General features: G+C 39.5%; 1 protein-coding gene across 1 annotated transcript in view; it reads left to right on the top strand.

Moving 5' to 3' along the window:
* Positions 1-522: 522 nt before the first annotated feature.
* The window catches only part of phf1 (PHD finger protein 1), a 29,592-nt gene continuing 3,382 nt past the window's right edge, over positions 523-26,732 (top strand). Inside the window, exons 1-14 of the mRNA XM_084725798.1 lie at positions 523-687; positions 1,355-1,433; positions 1,583-1,664; positions 2,338-2,424; positions 5,373-5,467; positions 5,994-6,142; positions 7,538-7,633; positions 12,858-12,926; positions 13,226-13,349; positions 15,159-15,226; positions 18,074-18,205; positions 21,557-21,635; positions 23,187-23,302; positions 26,013-26,099. Of these exons, the coding sequence (XP_084581924.1) occupies positions 1,356-1,433; positions 1,583-1,664; positions 2,338-2,424; positions 5,373-5,467; positions 5,994-6,142; positions 7,538-7,633; positions 12,858-12,926; positions 13,226-13,349; positions 15,159-15,226; positions 18,074-18,205; positions 21,557-21,635; positions 23,187-23,302; positions 26,013-26,099 (1,262 nt within the window). The 5' untranslated portion in view covers positions 523-687; position 1,355. The remainder of the gene's footprint in view (positions 688-1,354; positions 1,434-1,582; positions 1,665-2,337; positions 2,425-5,372; positions 5,468-5,993; positions 6,143-7,537; positions 7,634-12,857; positions 12,927-13,225; positions 13,350-15,158; positions 15,227-18,073; positions 18,206-21,556; positions 21,636-23,186; positions 23,303-26,012; positions 26,100-26,732) is intronic.

Consider the following 26,732-nt stretch of genomic DNA (forward strand, 5'->3'; position numbering starts at 1 on the left):
GCGCTGCTTCCGCTGGCTTTTAGCGCACCGCCACCACCTCCCTCCCTCCCCTTCAGCCTCCCTGCCTGCCTGCCTCCCCCCTGCTGCCAGACATCACAATCCCCCCTTGTCACAACGATTTAGGGTCAGCCCCTCAGACGGGAAGGTGCTCTCACCGCGCCACCTCTGGATCCCCCCTCCATCAGTACCTCCCTCCCACTCTATCTCGGTGTTTTATGTCTGCGTCACAACAAGTCGGAGCATAGCGAGAGGCAGGCGGGGATGATGGCGTCTCTGGCGGTTTGATTCCGGTGCTGCTCCTCTGACAAACCCGCCTTAATAGCATCAATAGGTGGTGGCGGAGAGGAGAGGAGGGGAGCGAAAGCAACGGGGACATGACGAAACGGCACCGCGGAGGACGGACAAACTAGGCTGAGAGAGACGGACGGACAGTCAGTCGCCCCTTCTCCTCCTCCTCCTCCTCCCCCCCTCCTCCTCCTCCTCGCTGACGGCTTGACTGACACACACAGGCGCTTGGCACAGACAGGGACATACATGCACATCAGCCACTTTTTGCAAACACGCAGGCTGCGCATCCGAGCGGGCAGTAATTGGGCATCCACAGCAGCAGCAGCAGATGAGGGCATTTCATGTCCAGCCTGGCCAGGAATCACTGTGACCCCGACGGAAAGGAGTTCGACTTGACAGGTAGGTACCCTTCACCCGGCCAGCTGCACTGAACAATCTGCCAGATTTTCCCCCTTTTTTGATTCACAAAAGGCTGCGCACACACACTGTTATGTATCCTGCGTCTGTCTTGACTTGAGTGCATGCACTGGAACAAATGCTTAACGTGCAGAGATAATGCCTGCACTGTCATTTCATGCATCTTATTCAAGTTTTTAAGATGTTAGGAGGAGAAGAAGAAGAAGAAGAAAAGTGCATGCAGATGCTTCAACTGATCTTTGCTCATTCAATCAAACTGTATTGCAGCAGTCATCATGCAGTGTTTTGTGAGTGTGTGTGTGTGTGTTTCATGTGTGCAGTAATCATTTGTCTTGCTCTCTGGTTGTGTACTCACTCTCATCTTTCACTGTGGTGGATACAGGCTGTCGCTATGCTCTAAAGGAGGAGGAGGAGGAGGAGGAGGAGGGTGGATAGGGGCTGGTGGTGGTGGTGGTGGTGGGGGGGATTTTAACCCCTTTGCACTGCCTGTCTGAGAGCCAGCCGAAGAAACGCCGGGGCCATAAACCCCTCTGTCAGCAATGGCAGCAAAGTATTCAGCGAATAAATCGGATTTCCATTTCACATGAGCCCTGCTCTCTCCTCTCCTCTCCTCTCCTCTCCCCTCTCCTCTCTGTGTCTCTCTCCTCAGGATGGGGGGAGTAAGTGAAGGAGATGATGTGTTGGCTCGATGGAGTGATGGACTACTGTACCTCGGCAATGTGAAAAGAGTAAGTGCATGTGGGAGCGCGCGCGTGTGTGTGTGACAGAAAGAGACTTTTAGAGTGTGTGTGCAGTGTGTATGTGTGCTCGCTTGGATTTGAAAAGACTTCCATTTAGTTTTGTCAATCATTCCGCTCACCTGCTATCTCCCTCTCAGGTAGATGGAGTCAAGCAATGTTGTCTGGTGAGATTTGAGGACAACTCGGAGTTCTGGGTGCTGAGAAAGGACATCCACTCGTGTAAGAAGAACTCCTCTTTTTCTTCCCGTGGAAGAGTAAATACCCTCCTGTTGGGACTTTTTATTTCTTAGGTTAAAAAATTTGCTCCTAGTTTGACTTTTTGAATGCACAGACGCTCAGCTGAGCTCAAACTAAAAGGTTTGTTTCCACTCTGAAACTTTGCCTGAGGAGTTCTGAGGAACACTTTTCTCGTTCTTCCCCCTCGTGAGCTTAAAACTTTACTTTTTTTGTACCTTTTGTCTCTCTGAATTGTCGTCCTAGAAAAAAAGGCAGAGAAGAAATTACAGTCACGTTCAAGGTTACGATGCTGAGTGCTCTCTGGGTATTCTGATCGGGGCACGTCGAGATGTAATTGGTATATTAGAGTCTATTTATGAATTTATTAGACTAATGACTCTTCAGGGAAATGGCGCCCCCACTCCACCTAACATCAAGCGAAGGGAGGAAGTTGGACGCTTGTTAGGACCGGGCTGAATATCCGCCCGTCAAATGAAGTGAAATCTAAAAGGGTGCAGGAGACACTGAAATCAATGAGGTGGCAAGGATGTGAATCAATATACATAAATTAATGCTGTTGACTGCTCTCTCTCCCTCTCTGTCTTCCTCTTTCACATTTACTTCCTCCCCTCCCCTGCCTCTTTTCTCTCTGTCTGTCTTTCTGTGTTTGCCTCAGTCGCTGCTGGAGTGGAAGAAGTTTGCTGTATTTGTGACGCTCCGCCTCTTAAAGAACCCCTCATAAATTGTCTTAAATGTCGCCACGGTAAGGAAGCACGCCTGATCACACGCTGACAAGTGTTTGCTCTCCACCAGATCTTGAGCTGACCTTGACGATTTGACACAGTATGGTAAATAACAGTGTGGCTCTTTAAAAAAAACAACACAGAAAATCATCTATCACAGATGATAGATATGAGTTGTTGCACCTGCGTCCTGACTAGAATGAAAATAAGACCTATAAGATATTGAACTTTAGTGACAGACTTAAAGCTACTACAAGTAGTTTTTATCTGATCATGAAACAGACTCAGTTTAACACTGATGTCTTAATATGACCTACATAAGCAAAAGATTTCTGTATAGTTATTCTTAATGTCTTAATGTCTGTTACCAGGTCGGATTCTCCTTGAAATCAGATAAAACAAGTCTGTGTTTACACTTTCCCAGGCAAAGGCACAGTGAGTCATACATTAGCCAGTTAAAAGGACGCAGAAGGAGATTTTTATTTAGATAATTTTATTTTTGACGTGATATTTTGTGGTTATGGTAGTGGAAAAAGTGCCACTTTTCTCCACAGGGGCCTCCAAACTCGACACAATATAAAAGTTCCTTGTAGTAGCTTTAAATTCCACAAAATGTCTTTACTTGAGCTAATTTAAACCTGTAATATGCAACATTTTTACACTAAAATGTCTAAAAATGCTAGACCTTTGTTACATATGTTGTTGAGATGTCAGCAAAAATGAATAAAACTTAATACTAGGGCTGCCCCCAACTAAATATTTTCCTAGTTGACTAGCAGTCATCAGCTTGAGCCATTAGTTAACCAGGTATGGCATGTTTATGATATTAATTTAATTGTTTACACACACACACACACACATACATACACACACATATATATAGGGGCCACGTCACAAGCTGCTTGTTAAATGCTGATTTAACATTTTATTAATTTTGTTGTTCAAAACACAGGAATAAATAACTTCCAACTTCTAAAAAACAAATACTTGCAGACTTATCAGTGCGATGGATAATGCATATTTACAAATTAACATGCTAAGTTAAAAAACTTGCTTGTCAACTGCCTCATGCCCTTCCTGTCCCCGTCTGAATCCACCGGGTCTTTGTCTTCCCCTGAGTGACATTTTGGTTAGAGCCGCTGTAACGTTACATGACATCAGTACTTTATTCTGGTCGTCTATGTGGCCGCCATTGTTCTCGGAGGCTGTGTGCCAGTCAAATATGACTGCTGACTGAGCTAACTAGCTAATGGCATCTAGAGCACAATTAGTAGCAGTGCGCTGGTGACTACAGTGCAACAAGGGAAAATGTCTGTGATGCAACATTTCTCCAGGTGTTTGTATTTCTGCAGCTAACAGATAAAAGAAAATGTGGAGAACTAAGACTCTTGTCACCGACTAACAGTTTAGTCGACTATTAGGGGCCAGCCCTAATGGATACATTACTTGCTCTGTGATTATTTCTGCCTGAGATTTTCATCTGCGTCAAACAGCATTTTTTGTTATTATTTTAATGTGAGAGAGACCCCTAGTGGCAGAACTTACACATTGCTAAATTACTTGAACGCGTATCGGCACAGGAGTCTATGCACTGATCTGATATTACATAATTAATTTGTCCTAAAACGAGACCTTGCTGCTTCACAGTAACATCCTAACACCATTATGTTTTTTAAACTTGAGTCAGGCCATACAACAATGATAGCCAGCATTGAAAATGTTACTTTTGAACTGTAATAGGTTACTGATTACTAGCTACTCTGTCCAAAATGTAATAATGATTGATGATTACTTTTCTAACAAATGTTTTAAATTGACCAATAAAGCTGAAAAGTCCCAGAAAAAGAAACTGAAACCGGGAAGTGTAAACCTCACAACTTTATTGCAATTACATTAACTTACCTCTGCATGAGTCCTCAGGTTTGATGTGGAGCATTTCAGACGAACACACAGGCATCACACTGTAAAGTAATGTTCAAGCCCTTTTGTGATTTCATAACTCAGATTGTCTTGAGTTATATGCATTGATTTGATTGACAGACGAGAGAATTTAGCAAATTCAAACCAGAGAACCAATTAAAAACAATGCCCACATTTTGAGCACATTCTGCAAAAGGAATAGAGCCTGTTGAGGTGTAGAGATAGCTCCTTGTAATCCATCTTGATAGTGTTGCACTCAGTTTTGTCCCATCGGCTTTGTTGACCCTTGTTATCTGGAAATATACCAAAAGATCCTGCACAGCAAAAAGATGCAAAGCAAAAGACTGAGAATCTTATATTCCACACATAAGCTTTTTACTGACAATAAAATATTTGGATGTAACCCCTTTGTAAACACCAACATTTTGATTAGTAAATGTAATTTAATTAAATATTTTTATTTTTACACTTTTATTGTAATATAGTTACATGAAACTATTTTCTCCCCAACACTGATGACCGCAGTCGGTATCGGCTGATAGTCAACAATTGGATTCAGTATCAGGGAGGAAAAAACTGTATTCAAGTTTTACTATTAATCATGCTCTAACGTGCACATCTTAAAACTCAGATTTAAAGTGAGCACAGAGATGGATGTGAAAACAGTCTTCTGGTGTTGATGTCTGAGCATACAACATTAAACTTTAAAACTATTATGATGAAATGAAGTATACTGAAGTGCAAGTGGGAAGGAGTTTTACAAACACAGCAGCAGGATGCACAGGCAGGAGAGAGCAGCAGATTTTACCGTTGTGTCTTCTTCACGGCTCAGTCAGACAAACAGGGTTGCTGACAGTTTGTTTTGAGGGAAAAAGCAGACAAATATACTCCCTGCTCCTTAGATGCAAATAGTAAAGTAAAATGTTTTGCACGTTGCTGAAACAAACCAGCAGAGCACTAAACATGGAGCTGCTCTGCCATTATTGTCACTCCGGCTGTCTGTCTTGTAAACACGAATTAAACGCTCTGCCTCCTCCTCCCATTACAGGTTATCATCCAGAGTGCCACACGCCAACCATCGAACCGGAAGCTGACAGCGATTCGTGGATATGTCGGCAATGTGTCTTTGCAGTCTCAACCAAGGTCAGGCTGCTAATCTCTCCGTCTCACACTCTGGGGGAAAAAAACATTCAGTGTGTAATATGGGAGAAATCCAGTCAAATATATCAGGCTGTGCTGCCACTACACTGTTGTGTACCGGAGAAAATGGGTTTATTCGAGGCAAAAGCGCACTAATTCCCTCAGTATTGAGTTCAATATTAGATGTTCTACATTGTGTCCGAGAAATCATGAAGAATCAATAGTTATGAAGCTGAAAAATTACGCTGAAGTTGAGAGGAGTACATTTAAAGTCAATCAATCACATGTGCTCCAGTTCTGTAGATGTGAGATGAGAAAGCACCCGGTTAATTGTCAATCGGTCAATGTCCATATCTCATTGTCCAGACTTCCGCTGCTTCGGACACTATCTCTCACAGCTGACCTACAATAAAATGAGACGAATTGCTTCCTCCCCGTCCAATGTGATCCGTCTCCCTCGCCGTTCTGACATGACAGTGATTTGAGGGGTCACCGACCAATCAGTTCTGTCCTAAAATTGTGTTTTCAGAGAGGCGGGGCCCTCAAACGGGGACGCTTCGCCCGGCTCATGCAATTTATGAAACTCCGGCTCCCGTACCAGCTGTCGTCGTTAGACTGGGACCCGCAGCATCTGACCAATCAGCAACAGTGTTACTGCTACTGTGCCGGACCTGGAGAGTGAGTGACACTGCAGAGGCCAGTTTAAGTTTGAATGTACTGTTCACATGTGCTCTGTAACGTTTTCCCTGAAAGTGTGATCTCATCTAAGTCCGAGTCATCTTGTGGATTGTTTTCAAATTGCATGCAGCCGGTCAGACATGTGTCAGACAGTATTAGCAGTTTGAGTTTGTTTTGACTTTCTTGGAATGATACATGAGTGATTTTTACTGCATCAGTTCAGATACTGTCAGGTAGGTTGTCAGTCAAAAAAATGGCACAACAAACTATCTTTTTAAAGCAGAGATTCTCAATTTGTTATCAGCCAAGGAGCCCGCATAAGACAGAAAGGAGCTCCCTCATGCATGTCTCTTGGAATAATTTGACATAGGATTTTTTTAATATATATTCATTTATATATACAGAGCAGCTTTACTAAAATAAATATACAAAGGTATATACAGATAGTGAAAAAAAGGATCAACAGCGATGTTCTGTACATTGGTTACACCACATTAGTCCTTGCCCTGAAAAAAATTCAGCACAGGGTCCCAGATCAGTTAATAATATTATCAGCATCTGTTTCAATAATCCAGTATCAATCAGGCCCTAATGATAGGCCTATAATAACTATGTTAATGATTGATCATTAATCGATTAATCGCTGTTAAGAATTTAACTTATTTAAAAGGCATTAATTGATAATTGATGGTTAGCTTAGAAATGACAGTAATTGCGCCTCATTTGACATTGTTTTGTCTGGTGGAGCTATTTGTTGAATAAGAGCACTTAAAGTTAAACTTTAAACAAAAAAAGAGAAAAAACAAGAGGAAAATTAAAATGCATGCATTTTGTATTTCATTAGTTATTAATGATTAATTAATTGAGTAATTGGTTGTTATAGTTTTCAACCATTGGTCAGGGAAAATGCACAAAATTTCTATCCTATAAAATCATGTGTGTGAATAAGTCATGATTGTTAGAAGACAAATCATAAAATGAATGCAGGCTGTAATGAAGCCTTTTGTAAATAAGTAAGTTGCATGACTCTGAAAACTTTTCACAGATCCCCTGGAACCCTGGGGATCCCGGACGCCTATTTGAGAACCTGCATTTCCTATGTTTGTCATACTTTGTCACTTTGCACTCTTTTGCTCATGTGGAAAACCCCACCCACCTGGCACGTAAAGCTGTAGAAAACAAACTACCATATCTCTGTGAGTACAGTAGGAGCCGGTGGGAGTTCACACCTGAAGACACATTTCAGCTCAGAAAATGTAAAGTGGCAGCTGCAGGCATCAGCCCTCAGTCTTCCCTCAATTATGCATAAATACAAACTTGTCTTGTGACAGATGTGAGACACGTTCATTCATTCATGTGTTTAAAGTCTCTTGGTGTTTTCATGTTGGACTGCAGGTGGAACCTGAAGATGCTGCAGTGTGGGAGCTGTGGTCAGTGGTTCCACGAGGCCTGCACACAGTGTCTAACCAAGCCATTACTGTATGGAGACAGGTGCGTTACAGATTACATTCCTGCAACAAGCTCTGGATTCTTTATACTTTCTGTCAGTTTTTTTCATGTAGTCTTAGTCTAGTCCTGTGTCAAGTGTCCTTGTTAGTTTTTATTATATTGTGCTGTTGCTCTAACATACTACACCACTAACATAATCAATCTTATTGATGGTTACTCTATATATTATGGTGCTGGGCTCGCCCCTTATCTTGTACTGCCTTTAGATGTGTTTGCTTTTTTTCTTGCGTGTTGTCTGTTTTAAGGTGACGCTCACTTTCCTCCCCTTTGGGATTAATAAAGTATTATGTGCCGTATCTTATTGTATCGTTTAATATTGTAGTTTAGTTAATGAAATGTCTGGGAATCTTATGTCTTATCTTAGTCAAAGAAAACAAACAATTTTCTAGTCAACTGTTAGTCAATGAAAACTGTTTACATTTTAGTCCTTTATTTTAGATGATTTTAATTACATTTCAGTCAGTCTAGTCGAGATAAAAAACATTTTCATGGTAGTCAAACTTATTTTACACAAGATTTTATCTTATGTAAAATAATCTATATCTTGTTTCAGTTAAACAGGAAACTTCTTCAGGAAAAGTCTTTCATCTCCTCTTTTTTGTCAACAAAAAATGCTGGTTTAGTTTTTATTTTTAAAACTACGTTTTAGTTCCATCTTTTTTGTCAACAGTATTACATTTTAATTTAGTCGTCGTTAGTGTGTAACAACGTTGGTGACGTCTTGTCATCGTCTCGTCTAAAGTTCTTGACGAACATAGTTTTCATTAACAAGATGAACACTAATTACAGTAAATATAAAGGAATTTGTTTGGTTGTATATTCATATGCACACCCAAACTGAAGCAAATATCTTTATTTAAAGTTACAACAAGGAGCCCCTGTGGACAAAAGCAGTCATGTTTCCACTGTCAAAACCATAAAATATATTGTCAAAACTAAAATTATCTTAAGAAAAATCTCATCCTGCTTCGGATTAACTGGTTGTTAATCTTGTAACCTTGCTGGGAAAACATGAGCATAGGCTCTTCAGATCTGCATGTCAAACCCAGTTGCACGTATTAAGAATAACTATAAAGAAAGATCCGATCTTCTTGGTGATGGTCTTGTTTGCTCACGTAGGTCATATAGAGGCATCGGTGTTAAATTGAGACTGTTTCATAACCAGTTAAAAACTACTTGTAGAAGGTTTAAGAATAAAAATAATGCATTACGATGCTGATATATTGGTTGATTAACACAAGCATTTGACATTTATGGAAACAGTCTCATATTTGGTTAAGAATTCTTACAAGGATAGTTGAACCAATACAGTAAACTGCCACAGATGTCGTTAATAATATAAAGATATATATAAAATAAATAAAACATAAGATGTCAGTATATTTTGAACATTGAACCATTATTAGTTATCCCTTTGATATAGAAATTTAATAAAAAATATCTGACAGTTTGGCTTGTAAAGCCTCTTTTTACTGTAGTTTGTATTTGCAGTGGATACACAGATGTCTATGTATTTATGTATTTTGTAGCCAAAGTCAGTATTTGCCGATAATATTACGTCGATACATCAGTCAGGATTTGATGTTTGGATTGTGTTTTCATATGAGACTCTGTTGTTGACCCACTTTACATTGATTTTTTTTTTATTGGTCTACCGCCCACCACATGCTTTTTACTTTGTTTGGTGAAATATTGAGGTTAGATTGAGCAGAATCCTACCTGTGGTATCTGAGGTACATGGTACAGGTGCAGACTTACTAGGGCTGCAACTAACCATAGCTTAATTTTTGAATCTTCTTTTGAGATTTTATTTAAGTTATTACATAGTTTAGTTTAGTCCAGGGGTTCACAAACAATTTCATGTAAGGGCATCTGCAGTAGGTGCAAATTAGACCATGGAATCCCAGTTTGAGAGGATTTTGTCGTATGGAGTCGCCTTTGAGTATTTCTTATTTTTTAGGTCAGAAGATATAAAGTCCCAGTCAATCAATGACCAAAGTAGAATTGATATAAATCACAGTCAATCAGATCAGCCAACCCTGTTTCTTCCCTTGTTGTTCCAGCTTCCTAAAAATTTGATGAAAGACAAGATATTCTATTCCTTCTTTTGCTGAGGACCTCCTAATACCCATTAAAGGACTCCTGTTGGTCCCTAGACCTCAGTTTGAAACCACTGATTTCGTCTGTAAAACCTTGGAAAATAGAGAAAGAGAAAGATTGCTCATTTTGTCATTCAACATTCAAGAAGCCAAAAATATTCCATTTCCAATCCTATTCAACAGTGAAAAGCAGAACATTTAAAGGGACAGTTAAGCCAAAAATCATGAATACACATTTTTCCCCTGGCCTGTAAAACTGTTTATCCCTCTGGACTTTTTTGGTGTGAGTTGCAGAGTTTTGCAGATATCAGCTGTAGAGATGTCTGCCTTCTCTCCGGTATAATGGGACTAGATGGTATTTGACTTATGGGGCTCAAAGCACCAAAAAAAATTACTCTTAAAAAATGTAAAACCAGTGTCTCTTTCTAAAAATCAGGACCCGGTTACTCAAGATAATCCACAGACCTTGTTTTGAGCAGTTTCATGTAGAAACTACTTTCTTTTTAATAGAAAGAAAGTAGTTCTGGTAGATTCCACTTCAGAAGCGTTTCAGCAGCGGAGCGTTTTGCCCGCCTGTTTACTTGCTCAGATTTTGTTGATTAGGTCCTCTTTCTTTGCTCTTTGGTGCTTCTACCATGGATAAACAGGCTGTGTGGTTCCTGCTTGTTCAATCTGCTCTGAGCTGATTGATGCAGCATCAGGCTTGTCTTTGCAATTTTCACTTGCCCCTGTAGTTTTATTGCAAAAAACATGGCAACATGCATCCTAAATTTTTTAGAAAAGCTGCAGTAAAAATGTAAAATCAGGCATTTTAGGCCACGATAATCCCCCCAAAAACAACCATGAAATCCGGGAGGAACTGATTGTCTTGAGTAACGCGGGTCATGACTTTTGGAAAGAATTACTGGTTTTGAATTTTTCAAATGTATTTGTGGTTGCAGAGAAGGCAGACATCTCTACAGCTGATATCTCAGCAACTGAGCGCCTCACAGCAAAACAATCTAGATGGATAAATAGGACTATTAGGGGAAAAGTATATATTTTTGATTTAGGGGTGAACTGTCCCTTTAAGAAGCTGCAGCCAGCGAATGCTTGACATTTTTACTTGAATGAATAACAAACTATTAATTGGTTACTAAAATCTTGTTGCTAAATTTTCAGTTGACTAATATTAATTGAGTCAGCGGTAGATTCCAGTCTGATGAAGATAATCAGATGAAGATGTCTAACATGACAGCCTCACTTGTCACAGAATTACCTTAATTAGCTTAAGACTAAATCATTAGTGCGCATGTTAATGTACTCACTGACTTGTGTTACAAGGACAAGAGCAGCTCGCACACTCAGAGTAAAGGGACAGTGACAGACAGCGGAGCAGACATATCAGCTCTGGTTCAGATATGATGTTTGGAGGATATGCAAGCTGCAGTTTGATAGGCTGCATCTCAAGCGTGTAATAAAATGTATCCATCCATTAAGTTATTATTGTCATTAACCATCTGTGTTAGCCGACTCAGTTCTACACCCACCCTGACACCGTGTTGATGCCGAACCTGTCTGAGGGGGGAGGAAAAAGGAGGGATTAGATTTAGATTGACAGTCGGGGAGAGTGAGGCCGGATTGGTACAACATCTGCTGAGCAGGTGATGGAGGAAGAGTGAAGACTGAGTTCACAGTTGGAATAGTAAGCATGTGCTGCCGTCATACTGTGTCTGCTCTTCATCTTTCCCGATGACCTTCAGCGAGCACATGCATATAGAGGGACGGATGCCCATAATGTTATTGTGGTATGAGCTGAGTTTCAGGGTCACTCTGAGCTGAATATTATAGTGAAACGGATTCAACTGTCTCTTTATTTTCCCTTCAGGTTGATTTATATGATAAAATGTCTAGAGAGGAGGGACTGCAAGTGAAGTAAAAGGGAACAATTACAATGTATATGATTAACTTTATAGTAAAGGAGAAATATAATATAGTTACTGTAATAAATTAAATGTAAACGACATGTCATTAGCAATTAGGGAAACATGCTAAGTTAAAATACTGGCTTCTTTGACAACAACCCTAGCTGCCTGTTTCACGTTCGTTAGAGTTAAAATTAATGCCGAATGGCTGCCAAAGGAGTAAGTGTCTGATTATGAGTGTTGAGAAATCATTAAGAATCTGTTATAAGGAGTAGATGTTTATAACGGTTAAATTTAGCAATATGTTAATGGAGTTTGGCAGGCAGTGAGGCAGGTAGTCACTGAACCCCAACTCCTAACCTAAACTCTAAACCTACTCCACCCTTAGGTGCATAAGTGGGCCAAAATCACCTAGTGGCTTTGGTTTTTTGCTATATGTTTGTAATGAAAACATGTTTTAATTAAAAGCCATTTAAATGTTGAGGTTATGTTCATCCTTGTCAACATTTCTGTGGATTTGTGCCAATTTGGCAGTCAGAAATATTTTGAAAGTAATATAACATCACTATTTTAGGTGATATTTGAATACTTTTGTTTTAAATTGATGTTAAAGGAGAAGTAAGTAATATATTTACTGCAATAATTCATAAAATGACCATGATATGTCTTAAGAGATTAAGGAAACATGCTAAGTTGAAGTACTGGCTGCTCTCTTGACTTGTGCTTGTGTAGCTTCCTGCAGGCAACCTGCCTGAGTTATGAGTCTGGAGAGGAGCTCGCTTCAACCATAGATTGTGCATCAAATAGGGATTAAACCTATTTAATATACTGTGTATGGCCCCAACTTCCTTTTTCGGCTGTAATACTTATTTTTTAAGTCTAGGGTCTTACATATTGTGCCTTTAACTAAATGAAAAGAAGTCTGCCAGGTAGAAAATATTCTTGTTTTGGACAAAAATAGTTTTCACAGAGTTAATTTGCTTTAAAAGGAGACAGTGATGCACAGATGTGCAAGTGAGGATAAAAACAAAGGATTAATATTCCACATAGAGAAGACAAAATTTAAGATGACAGCTGTTTTTTGAAACTAAATGACAGACAAACTCATAGAGAAGGAGATAAATACACTTCTTTTTTAGGCCAAATGATATTTAACAGAGTCACATGCTGCCTGACTGATTGTTTTTTCATGTGTCTTTTTAGGTTTTATCAGTTCCAGTGCTCAGTCTGTACAAAGGGACCAGAGACCATCCAAAGACTACCCATGACCTGGTGATGTTAACCTTTACTGACATGTTTGCAGTGAAAAATCACTACAGTTTTATAGGTCGTACACAATGATTATTTGAGAGTAAAAGAAAAAAGCATCATTCTTTCTTTAACTTTTAACTTTTTCAGGACATTCCAAGTTTAGCTTGAGAGAAAATGTCTAGGCTCACAAATGTTGGAAAACATTCTGAAATATGTAAAATAATCATGAAAATATTTTGCATTTTTATTATAATCATTTCTTTTTTGTATTTCACCTGTATTTATGATCTAATTCATACTATGTTTTATTTAAAATGCAGGGTGGATTTGGCTCATTTAGTGCTGTACCATCTCTCGCTGTGCTGCAAGAGGAAATACTTTGATTTTGACCATGAAATCCTGTCCTTCACCAATGAGAATTGGGAGTCGTTGCTCCTAGGCGCGGTATTGATATTTCCTCGTTTAAGCACCATGATGAAATGATGTGAAATGCTGCCAGCCCTTTTGCATTTGAGACTTAAAGCCTATTAACCACCATTAAAGTAAAATTTAATGTTAAAAAAAGTGTGACCTCTAACGTAAGCTTAAAGGGGAACTCCACTAAGTTAAAGTATTGGATGTGACACTGCATGTTTTTATGATGTAGGATAGTACCACAGCCTATCAGATGAGCTGAAGCACCCCTCACATTTTCCAAATGTGTTCATTCAGTTGATTTTAAATTGGATGTAATTTAGCACTATTACTAAGGGCATTATAAAAGTGATTATTGTTACCAATATTTTGACATACAATTGATTAAGTTAACAATTCAAATTTTTATCAATTAGCCTTCTTTTAGGCATTTTATCAATTACTTTTAGCTAATTTTTCAGCCATTTACCGATTACGTTTAGTGGTTTCAACTCTGTGTTTAGCTAACAATTCAACGGTTTGCTATAAGATAACTTTTCCATAATTTTTCCAATACTTTAAGTTAACTATTCAGCTGTTTGTCCAATAATTTTAGCTAAGGATTTCAGCTTTTCATCCATTACTTATAGTCATCTATTTCAGCTGTTTATTTAATATTTGTCGATAATGATTTCAGTGTTGTTTATGCAACACTTTTAGCTAGCCAACTATTTCAACTGTTTCCCTGATACTTTCAGCTGTTTAAACTTAATCCTTGTCTTTAAACTGACTGTTTCATTCTATTTATCTGCTACTTTGTGCAAACTACATCATCTCTGCTTGCTGACTAGCTAGGTTTAAAACACTCTGTAACAAAGTTTCGACAGATTAGTTAAATGTAGTCCATCCCAAGAATTGCTCAAAATCCACCCAAACTGATAAGCACCCAGATATTATCTATATTATACAATGCAAATGAATTCACTATGACATAATAATATATCAAGTGTGCTTCAGTGCACATAAATCGACTATAAATTTCTGCCCTTTGCCTTAAAGATAAAGAAGGTGACTGGATGCGTTTGCATAACTTAAGAGTACAGTTTATTAATATACATTTCAATAAACTGTAATTTATCATGTATTTAAAGCCAGCCCAAATCATCGTAAACCAGCAAAAATCCTGTCTACCTGCTAAAGCCTATTTTATCAAGCATAATGCAGACCTGCACAATTGAGCGGAAAAGCACAGTTACAGCAATTTGAAATCCCATTTTCTTCTTTGTTAAATATCTAGACATGTATATATATATAATTTTATATTTTCCATGTTAGCTGAGCGACTCAACAGTCTTTCCATGTACCCCTGATGATGCAGAAGTAATCCACCGGCGGACAATTATCCCCGGTTTGAAATAAATGATCTAGGACACTATGGGCAGCATTTATGAACATGAAAGGTTTTGACAAATTCTGGAGTGCTGAGGCTCAAAGTTGTGAAACCACCTGTTTTAAAGTCTGAAGTTGCTCCATAGAGAATAAACAGGAAGATAAAAGTAGAGGTGACTGAGTGAGACACAAGGGGGATTTTTTTTTGAGCATTTCCTGTTCATCTATCTGAGGTCTGGGGTTCTTCTTTAAGCCGTTTTTAAAAGACATTTTGAAATGTATTGTTTGTCCTGTCATCACATGACAGCAGGGCTTTTCAGCCATGTATCTGCAACAGGTATTTTTCCATATTAACACTATTGCTGTCAGTGACTGTAAAAGAAAATTATTGTATGCATTAAAGGCTTTCTGTCTGACGGCCGTCCACTGTGTAAACACAGCTTTGATTTTTCATTCCTGTCTGTCCTCCAGCTCTCTGACACGCCAAGGCAAGACCGCTGTCACAATCTCCTCAACGCTCTGAACTCCCACAAGGACAGGTAAGTCATCGCATATGATGAGAAGAATAAACACCGAGCACACATGACTGGATTGATGAGTAGCACTCCATGAATAGAGGGGTCTTCTTAGCGCTGCGTGGTTTGTAACAGTGGACCTGCTGACTGAAACGAGCGAGGTGAAATGTGTGACTCTGAATACAGAGGGACCAAAATGGAGCTGCCAATTAGAACAGATGGAATTTACCACTTTGTGGCGCTGATTATCCCTGCTGGCTGTAAGCAGGGAGGGGATCATGTGATCGCCTCAGTGCAACCCACCCTGCACATGAACTCCTGCAACTCCTGTATGCAAAATCTGGACAGTATTTTGATCTATGCCAGCATAAATTAATTGAAACCTGCAGAAATCCTACTCTGCAAAACAAAAATGAAGTTTCAATTTTAGATAATAAGTCTAAAATTATCTGTTTCATCGTTGGTATTTATTTGAAATATTATTTATTCAGCATATTTGACATACCAAACGAAATAAAATCTCTTTCTCTGCCGTCTCAAACCTGCCTCTACAACCTGCAGCCTGTCTGTCTGTCACCATGGCAACGCTGTTGTGTGTATCGTTGAGGAAGCACACATGATATGCTTCCTGTTATGTTGTTGTTGCCGTTACCACCGCTGTGCTTCATACTGTGATCACATTTGACCACACTTGCCACCGCGTTCGGCTCGTTATTGCCCTGACTCACTCACCCCATTCTGTAACGAACTGCTGCTCGCTCAAACATCGCTCTGTCTTGCTCTCTTTTTCCCTACACTCACTCATGCTCTCTCACCCATATATTCTCAAATGCCGAACTTTGGCACTGAATGATGCAACATGAACTGGTACTTGGTAATACCGACATAATTCTGTCAATACCATTAAAAATACAGAATTTGTACCCCAGCCCACTGGAACTACATCTTGTCCGCAGCTAATCTCAAATAGCACTGGCACTGTTTGTTTTTTGTGTGCATCCATGGTTGTATGCTGAAAGATCTGTGTGATTCAGCATTCTTAAAAAACCTTTAAAAATATATTTTTTTAAGTGATTATTATGTTTTTGTGGCTGTAGGCTTTATGTTTTCAGGTCATCCCATTCTTGTGAAGAATCCCATGACAGAATTTCTTCAAACTTTGCACAAATGTTCACTTGGACTCAAAGATGAACTGATTTAATTTTGGCGGTCAGAGGTCACTGTGACCTCATATCTGTCCCATTCTTGTGAACACAATATCTCAAGATCACTTTGAGGGAATTTCTTCTTGACACAAATATTCACTTGGACTCTAAGATGAAATGATTAAACCTAGCAGAAATATGGTACTCCATGTGTCTAATCAAACTCGTCGAAACAAAAAGGCTGGAGCACAACTCAGCATCAACGTACAGCTTTAATAGTGCAAACGGACTAACACGACTGTGTCTTCATCAGAGTCAGGGTGAACACAGACATGGAGCAGGCAACAAATAGTAAATCTAATCTAATCTAATCTAATCTCTAATCTAAATCTAGACCAGGTGTGCAAATTAGCAGTTGATAATTGGTTAGACAAAGTTTCAAGTCCATTGGATAATGAGTACAGTGGGGGTATCTCCATTCAGTGTCCAAGTGCCACACCGTCAACACTGTGTCATCAACACATCATGTACCTCAGAGTCACAACTAAAGAAATATAAAGATACAAGTATGATAAAATTAGTTATTCCTTACTGCCTAAGGGCTAACACCCTGTCAAAGATATGACAACAGGCACACAGATCTCTCTCAAAGTTACTTTCTTAAAGATAAATTCACCAAAAATACAAAAAATACAGGTATAGGCATCCTTCAAGTTTGACAAATGAGAGGAAACATGACAGATTCAGTTCTTTGTTTAGGCCAAAGGGCTCCACTGTATTCAGTGTGTGGATCCACCACCTCTTGGATTTTTCGATTCCCTAGAACTTAAATGATGCTGCAGAGCCGTGGTTAACCTGTGCAGAATGTCGGGCAATAGCATAATCCATATTTTGTGTCTGCAGTGCAGTTTTATATTCAGATGTACAAATGTTTAAAGCTCTTTTCATTTGGCCACCATAAACCAGGCCACGTACACATCCAATGTACTGGCAAAAATATTGCATCAGATCTTTCATTATCACAGTGTTGTGCAAGTTCACACTTAAAAAGAGCTAGCTCAAAGTTCACACAGATTAAAATGAACCAGTTCACATTCACAGTTAACAATTTTAACATTAATTGCAAACTGATTATGTGTCAATATAGTGGCAAGTTCCATGTTAAAGTCTTCACTACATTCACTACACAAGAGACTGCAAGCGACCAACAACTGTTTCAGTTTGACATCTTGTTTGTTTGTTATGTGGAGGTTTTTGTTAATGTTAGTGGAAATCCGGCAGTTTTGGAGGCATTGCAGTAGGTGATTCACCATGTGTTGCCTGGCGGGATCTGCACTCTACTGAGTGCACTCATCTGGTTTTGTCTTATTTGAAGAGGGCTTGTGTTGTTGTTATTAAATTACAATAACCAGCCCAGAGGTCTAATTGTTTTGGGTGTTTTTACATTGAAAGTTTCAAAAAGAAAAACCTTGCAGCCATAAAACTGTGAATTTCTCCAGGCTGTCTGCTCTAATTATGTATACTTAATTACACACTCACTACCTTTGAAATGTTCCCGAGTCTACTTTTTCATCAGGAGAATAAGTACATTTTGTTACACAACGTTAAATTCATTATTAGCATCAAAGAGGAGGAATAAAAAAATAAAAACACACACATAAGGTGATGATCCATTTTAAGAACCAACACCAGACTGTACAAGCTGTTTCTCTGATGTCCCCCTCAGGTTTGTCTCCGGGAAGGAGATCAAGAAGAAGAAGTGTCTTTTTGGGCTCCAGGTCCGAGCTCCGCCTCCGCTGACGTCCGATTCGTCGCCCCTCATCACAGACCCACCAATCAACATCACGCACCGCAGAAGGTCAGAGTAAGGACGGCGTCTCTGTTTTCAGCGCTTATCTCAATAAGAGCTACGGGAATCCCACAGGGCGTATAGTCATTACGCATGAACAATTAACTTTAGGAATCAAAGGACTGCAATTTTCATATGCCAGCAAAAGTATCAGTCTCTTAATAATCTCCTAAAACAGTATAAAACCCCCCTGTGTGCTTACGTTTGTACATCTGTAACTGTGTGTGTGTGTGTGTGTGTGTGTGTGTGCGCGCGCACATGTCCCGTAGTCTGCAGATTTCACAGACACGCTTTTCATTTTAAATAATTTGTAGCATTTAGCCGGTGCTTATTCAGACTGAATTACAATGAAATAATTTGCAGTGGAGAAGACTTAAAAGGAAATGTGATTGAGGGAGGTGGGTTCATCTTCTTCTCTCTCTTCTTCTCTTTCTTCTCTTTCTTCTCACTCTTCATTTAATTAATTATTTTTTAGTAACAGAATCATATGATCAAAGTCTATAAAACACAAATATAAATTTGCTGCAATATGCATACCTTTATTAATTTCAGGGGTGGAAAGTAAATAAATACATTTACTCAAGTACTATACTTAAGTACAGTTTTGAAGTATTTGAACTGTACTTGAGTATTTTCATTTTCCAACACTTTATACTTGTCTCCACCACATTTCAGTGGCAAGTATTTACTCCTCTACATTTATTTTATAATTTAAGTTAATAGATGCTGTCCAGATGTAGCTGCACAATATAATCAAAGATAGTTTATTGATCCCGTTTTCCAGGGCGAGGTTCACGATGTACCCAGCAGTATATAAAGTTCTACTCTATCAGCTGCAATAATCCAATAATGTACATTATTCAGAAAAATTGGGCCTTCTGGGGCATTCTTTTACTTTTTCTACTTAAAGTATATTCCTTTCGTACTTTTACTTGAGTAAAATTTGAAGTACGGGACTTTTTCCTGAAACAAAGTATTTCTACATTGTGCTATCGGAACTGTTGCCTAAGCGTAACATCTGAGTGCTTCTTACACCATTGAATCTATTCTCTAGTTCCTTTTTCCCATCTAAATATCTACAAGCCATAAGTTTCCAGTAGTGAGCAAGAGAACTGGCTAAAATTACTTTAAGCTTCACCACTTTTTCTGACAGAAATGCACAACAAGGCTAGACTAGAGCAAAGTCAGTTTGCTTCCTCCTAAACGAGCACCATGTCAGAGGCAACACGCATTAGTTTATCCCATTCCAGAGACAGATTTATGCTTTCTCAACTTAACTGACGACCTTTAATAAATAATACGAGTCACACTCTTGACTCACAACCTATATTCCTGCACTCATAGATTGTTCACAGTGATATTTAAAGTAATTAAGACAGGGGATGTTATCTTGGTAACTCTCTTGAGGTATTTGATGTTTGTTTAACCTAATTAAGTTTATTACTGATATTAGATAAAAAGTCTTAGCTCCCTGAAACAGTTAATAAGAGGCAGGTACACAGGAACAAACTGCACAGGACTTAACGTGGTATGGATATTCATAATCCTCAGAATATAATTACTGGTGATTTAAATGACCCCCTGACATAGAGCTGGGCAATACATTGATATGATATCGATATGTTAAGTGATTTTCTGAAATAGCTGTCCTATTGGCCAGCTGTTCTGTTATTACCCACGTAGTCATTATATCTACACTACTGATGATTATTTACCAAAAATCATAGTAAATCTTATTTGTGAATGCACCAGTAGTCATCTGAGGTATTTCGTCAAAAATATTGTGATATTTATTTTTTGATTACTATACCAGTGGTTATATTAGTAAGTGCTTGAGAACATTTTGGACTTGACAACCAGTCATAGATGAAACTGAGAAGGGCAACAGGATGAGAGAAAGACGAAGGCTTAGTCACAGAGCGAGCTTGGCAAGCACCGGTCGACAAAACCACAGACAGCCCCGAAAACCACGGACTCTGAGTCTAGTAAAATTTCAAGGCCACTGCTGAACTTCGGTCAGAGCTGAAGATAGAAATTTCCCCTCTCAAAGTGGACCTTTGTGTTAATATTGATGCAACTGCTTTGTGAGGACATTACGCACCGTCAAGAGGAGATTCGCTCAACAGTCCTCTCGCTGTCGAAAACAACTGGAGTCGCACTCCAACAGAACACACGCTGCCCACAGAAGTCATCTGATGAAATATGGATCAAGATTATGTGACTACATCACCTTTTTCTTCCTACAAATGTTTTCGGAAACATATTTTGTTTAGCTGTAAGATGAGAAAGATTGTAACCAGGCGGCCACCATTTTCAGCCCAAACTGTGATCTGTCCCCAAGCCTAACCAAATGTTTTCTGTCTCTAAACTTGCCCAGATCCTAAAACAAAGCAATTTCACATTATAAAACATAATTAGTGTGTACAACATACACAAGAAAACAAACATGTACACATGTGCGAGAGATTAAAAGATCTAGGATGCCCTTCTAGACACAACCAACAGAGTTTCCAACAGAAATTCTCAGATCAAACTGTCAAACTAAGCACTGTTGATCAAAAATGTTTAATTGTAATATGATAATGATAGCTGACATTTGATTTTCTTTAGATTATCTGTGGATATTCACAGCCCACAGAGGTTGAGCCTTTTCTGTTTGGGACACTGCTCTTCTTCATCCCAGGTTGCATGAATATCTTTGTATGCAAAATACTGGAAACAGGTTGCTGAACACATTCATGCTACTACGAGGACACATCCTTTGGATCTAAATGCCTGTTTAGTCTTTTCATTTGCTCTCCTCTAGGACAAAATATACATTTAAATTCCTACCACCTGACCGGCTCTAATTACAGCAAAGTGAAGATTATGGTGCTCATTCCACTCAGCATTAAAGAATTTTGGGTTGTAATAGACATTTCAGCCTCTAGGGGCCTTTTTTAGCCTTTGGGGGTTTTAGACCTCCAGCCTTGTTTTGAGACAAGTTCAGTTTCAAGCAGAGAAAGAAGAGAGTCAGAGATGGAAACATGAGGAGAACAAGACATAGAGGAGGAGGAGGAGGAGGAGGAGGAGGAGGAGGAGGAGGAGGAGGAGGAGGAGGAGTGTTTCATGTCATTCTTCTCATCTTTTCAACCTCGCTGATGATGATATTTGGGCTCATGTATTTGTAAAATTTGTTACTAATATAATCCATCAAAAATCAATCAGTGTATCATCTCACTGCTCTCATCTTCTTGTATTTTACACCTCTCAGTGGGCTTTCATGAAGACACACTAATAAACTAAACAGAGCACATTGGGACTGTATGTGTGTGTGTCTACGCTTGTATATTAATTTATGTGTGTTTTTGTTCTCTTCAGCCCGTTGTCACTTCCCTGCCAGAGGAGAGTAGGGGGGGCAGAGTCGCGTAAATCAAAGCGTCGCATCATGGAGACACAGGTCAGTGCCTCTGTCTCAAACTCAGGGCGGGGGGGGGGGGGGGGTCTGGGCCACAAAACCTCTCTGATTATTTTTTTCCTTTTTTCTTTTTTTTTTGATGCAGCCAGGTAAACAGCTCTCTGCGATCCAAATAACCTGTCAGTCAGACGCTGTGATGAAGGTTCATTTCGCAGTCTAGATCAGTCTGCGTGTCTTTTACCACCCAGTGCAGCTCAGTGCCTCACTATTTTTCTTCTTCCTTTTTGCCATATGTTTAATGCCTGCTGATGCTTTAGAGTGTATGGTTCGAGTAAAGGCAGCGTGTGAGCGATGAAGTGTCGTGTGTTTGGCTCCATTTAAAATGTATAATTCAGATGCAAACTTGGCTGCACAAAAGCGTGCTCATGTATTTCATCAACATCTGCAGTTCAGCACCGCATTTATCATGATCATCAAACCCAATTCCCAGCGGATCACATTGAAACAGGCAACATCACATGTGGCAGTTACTATTTTTACACTGCATTCTTAACTGAGGATGCTCATTGTACTGTGTCCTCCTCCACAATACTCTGATCTGTGTACGTGCACATACAGTAATCCTGGAACAATACGCTCCACAGAGCACTCGTTTTCACTCTGGCACATCCCGGCCCCATTGTGCCCCTCTGATTGATGCTAATCTCCGTCCGTCTTGGAGGAACAGGTTCGTTGTAGTGGGGAAAGTGAGATGGGAAGGAATGCTGATATGCATAGCCTGGGATCACTTCCAAGTGCACTTTGCAGTCGATTACAGTTTGGCCAGGTGGCGCTGGCACCTTGACAGTGCAGCATTGACAGAGCACATCCATTTAAAGGCACAGACGTCGACTAAGGCCACTGAATAATAATCTCCCGTCCTAATAGTAATGCTAGAGAAGGGAATGATAATGGGCCAAGTGTGGCGCCATATGTCACAGTCCAGCGATGAGAAATGCAAAAACCTTTCGGTGGCGTCCCCCCAGATGACGTTTCCGGTGATTGATTGCTCTGACGACGCTCTGATGTTTTTACTTTTCATGGGTCCTGAGTCTGTGTGTCAGGAGAGCTGCCTCACTAACCAGCCAGCGCCACGAGAGCTGTATCATGGAGGTGATACATTTAAGCGGGACATCCTACGGCGGTGTCTGATGAGCCTTGATGATGTGACTCACATCCATTGATGCTAGTAGAGTGGATTTATAGACATATCTGTCCATATCTCCCCTCAGGCTACACATGAACGTGGAATTCAAGCCTTTATGTGTTTTTGAAGAATCCCCAAAAATATGCAAAATGTAAATCAACTCAGGTTTCTAAATGTTTTCACTTCTGTTTTTTTCTGGACATATTAAACACAAAACTGATTATTTCATGTGCAGGACTGACTTCATGCTTGTATGAGCACGGAGGTATCAGAGCTTGATTGACTCCTGCGATCATGTTGGCATCTGGACAAGCTGATCTGTGTGTGTGTGTGTGTGTGCGTGTGTGTGTGTGTGTGTGTGTGTGTGTGTGTGTGTGTGTGTGTGTGTGTGTGTCTCCTGTGCCCAGGCTTGTCCACCCCCAGTCGCTGCCAACCCCATTGAGCTGCTGCCATGTTGCCATGGCTACATGGGAGGGGCCAGTCTTTACAACTCCAGGAAATCAGAGGAGGAGCTTAGTTTGAGGTAAGAGGTGTTCCAGCATTCTGGTTTCTGTGTTGATACATTATTGATGGGTATGAGAGGAGTGAAAGCGTCAGGTCATAGCTAGAGGAACATATGTTGCGTTCAGGGGGCACTGCGCTCTCGACTGAGCGGCCAACTGTTGTTTGAAATAGTTGGTTGAATTTCCTTTGAACTACTGTAAATTTAAATTTTGTCCCTGGCTTTGACCATCAGATCAACAGAGGAAAAAAATCTATTAAACAATATACAAAGTATTGTACAAATCGTTCTTCAGAATTGGGACCAAACTGTATTTTGAGGGGGGTTTGATTTTTAGGGTTCAATTATGCTGGGAAAATATATTTTAAAAGATCAAACTCTTGGCTGTTAAATCTTGTAACAGGTCTTGTATCAGCTGCTGATTATAGTTTTTTAATTAAATTTAACATCAGCTGTGTCAGATGGAGTTGAAGTTTTACAGAGCTGACAAAATACCACATTTCCTCATTGCACAGCATCATCGTAGTGAGCAGCCATTTTATTTTTTAAAGTTGCTAAGAGTTGTCATGATGCTGCTCAGAATCCACATTTTTAAATCACAATTCTTATTATCTTTGATTTAGAGGGGCTACAGAGTTGACATGTTGAGGTTGAGACACAGATAGAAATATCATTGAAGTAATTTGTTGAACAACTTTACCAGTGCTTGATGAATATTCCTGCCTTTTTTTAGTTGTGAATTCTTGTCTTGGACAAGGGTGTTTTCCGGCATAGAGTTTAGAAAGTTTAGAAAGAAAGAAAAGTAAAAAAAAGTTAAAGCTAACCAACACATTTCATGAATGACATATATTTCATGCAAATAAATCTGTAAAGAATAAATTCTCACCAAAAATTGAAATAAGTGTTAGAGTGTTAATAGTTTTTTTTCCCAGTAGGACATGATTTGTCCCAATTCTCAAGAATGGGTGATAGAAATATTACCGGAGCACATCAGGAGAGCTTGTTATGCTTCTGATAATAATAATAATAATAGTTAATAGTGTAATGAGACAGAAAAAGCCACCTGCAGGCGAAGATGCTGCAGCGCCCTCACCACCCCTACTACCCACAGCTATGAGATAACATAATGCAGACAGACTTGTTTGAAGAGCTGAGGTTTTTAGAAATCCGCCTCCTAGACTTCTGCAGCCACCCCAGTACAGTGGAGGTGGGATTATTTCAGTGGTAGAAAACATTTCTGCTGAAAACCTTTAATGGCAAAAGTCATTCTCCAATCATGTGACCAAAATCAACAAGCCTTTTTCTGCCTACATAGTATTGAGGTGGCAGCAGAAGTCTTCACGAAAGATATCTGAAAACTTAAAGGGACAGTTCACCCCAAAGTTAGAAATACATTTATCCATCTAGATTTTTAGGTGTGAGTTGCAGCCATAGAGCTGTCTGCCCTCTTTCCACTATAATGGGACTTGTTGACGCTTGGCTTGTGGTGCTCAAAGCGGCAAAAAATACACTCGAACAATTAAAAACCAATGTCTCTTTCCAGAAGTCATGATCCAAATCATGAGGAACTACTTTCTTTCTGAAGTAGAATCTACTGAAACTGCTTTAGAATCGACTGGAACTACTTTCTTTTCTACTAGAAAGAAAGTAGTTCCCACATGAAATTGCTCACATCAAGAACTGTGGATTATTTTGAGTAACCAGGTCATGATTTCTGGAAATAGACACCATGTATTTTTTGGTGCTTTGACCATAAGCTGAGTGTCATCTAGTCCCATTACATTTGAGAGAATGCAGACGTCTGTACAGACAAAACCTCCAAAATCTCACACCAAAACAATCTGATGGATAAAAGCAATACGGGCCAGAGAGAAAATGTGAATTTTTGATTTTTGGGGTCCTGTCCCTTTAAAAAGAAAATCTGCATGGCTAGATACCGCAGTTGGAAATACGTTGTTTTTAATTTTGGTTGTTGGAGCTTAACCTTTAAATGAGACATACAGTATTCAAGTGGAGGCCTGTGAGCTGGATGTGGCCCTGTCTAAGTTTTCTGTGAGATAAAGTGAATATCTCAAAGCTATTTTGAGATATCTGAACCATAGACTGTAGGATCTGAACCAATATGGTGTTGGTTATGTCTTTTTTTAGCAACTATGTGCTGTGATTGGCTGAAACTGGCTGATTGCAGCTACTCCACGCTTCTCATTCATTTGTCAAGCCTCACATTGCACTCTGGGTCGGTGGGCCGCCGCAGAGGAACTCATGTTACGTGAACAAGCTTCAAAATGTCTTTCTTGAATTTAAAGAGATGTAAAGTTGATTATAAAAATGCCAGTTCCATAACGAATGTACTGACAAGTATTTATTTAATTTGCCAGACACAACAAGTAATTAACTGTAAATTAAATGTGATTATTGTGCAATGAATCTATTGCTGTGATGAAAGAACAGAACGTGAAGAAGCACTACAAGTCAAATCATTGCTAGTTTTCTGCCACTACTTTTCTGGCTTCTGTTAACATTGTACTGAGTTATTTGCAGCCATTAATTCACTAAGTATTCATTTCCTTTTTGGCTCACTTGCTAACAAAGATGAATAGCTGAGCTTTAAATGATCTGAGTTTTTTCTACTGTTTTGAGACACAGCTGGATGGAAATCTTATTTTATTTTGGATTAAAGTTGGAAAACAATCAGTGTCATGATGTCAACCTCTGTGCGTCCCGTCCACAGCTCTCCTCCCAAGCGGATGTACGCACTGTACCACACCACATACAACGGAAATACTGCACTCTCCAGGAGCCTCCATCACTACAACAGGTTTTACTCATCTGTCCTCCTCTGTCTTAGTAGCTCCTGCTGGACATTTATATGTTCACAGTCGCTCATGGCACCAGCTGACCCTTCACTACCTGCCTTTTAGCTGTAGCTCTTGAGGATCCTTTTCGCCATACAGACATTAAACAGTTCATTTACTTAAGTTTTTATGTTTTCTTCCACATTAGCTAAAGTATCCTTGGTTGTAAAAGTGGTCTTTTTATAGTAGCATTAAAGCAGAACATTTCTGAGTACTAAATCACTTATCACCATTACAGTTATTGCTACAATTTTGCATTTGTCAAGCTGCTACATACAGTATATATGAGACAGGAATACGTCATGAAGCCACGGTCGCCAAGGCCGCACAACCTTTTAGGGGAAAGATCACAGTTCATGTAATGCGTGAAATGGGAAAATACAGAAATGAACAGATTAGCATACAGATCCATCGCCATCTCCGCTTCCTCATCCTCCCTCGAAAGGAAAGGGATCCCAAAAGGAGAGGATAAGAATGTATGATAGTCCAGAAAATGCTCATTGTTTATTTTGAATTATTTAGAATTCCTTTTTGGTCACAATAAATATGAATTAGTTTCTGTCAGTGAAATTATGCTAGAAGACAAATAATGATAA

The sequence above is a fragment of the Lutjanus erythropterus genome, chromosome 9 (genome assembly GCF_056507025.1).
Source record: "Lutjanus erythropterus isolate fLutEry1 chromosome 9, fLutEry1.hap2, whole genome shotgun sequence".
In the NCBI taxonomy this organism is placed as follows: domain Eukaryota; kingdom Metazoa; phylum Chordata; class Actinopteri; order Lutjaniformes; family Lutjanidae; genus Lutjanus; species Lutjanus erythropterus.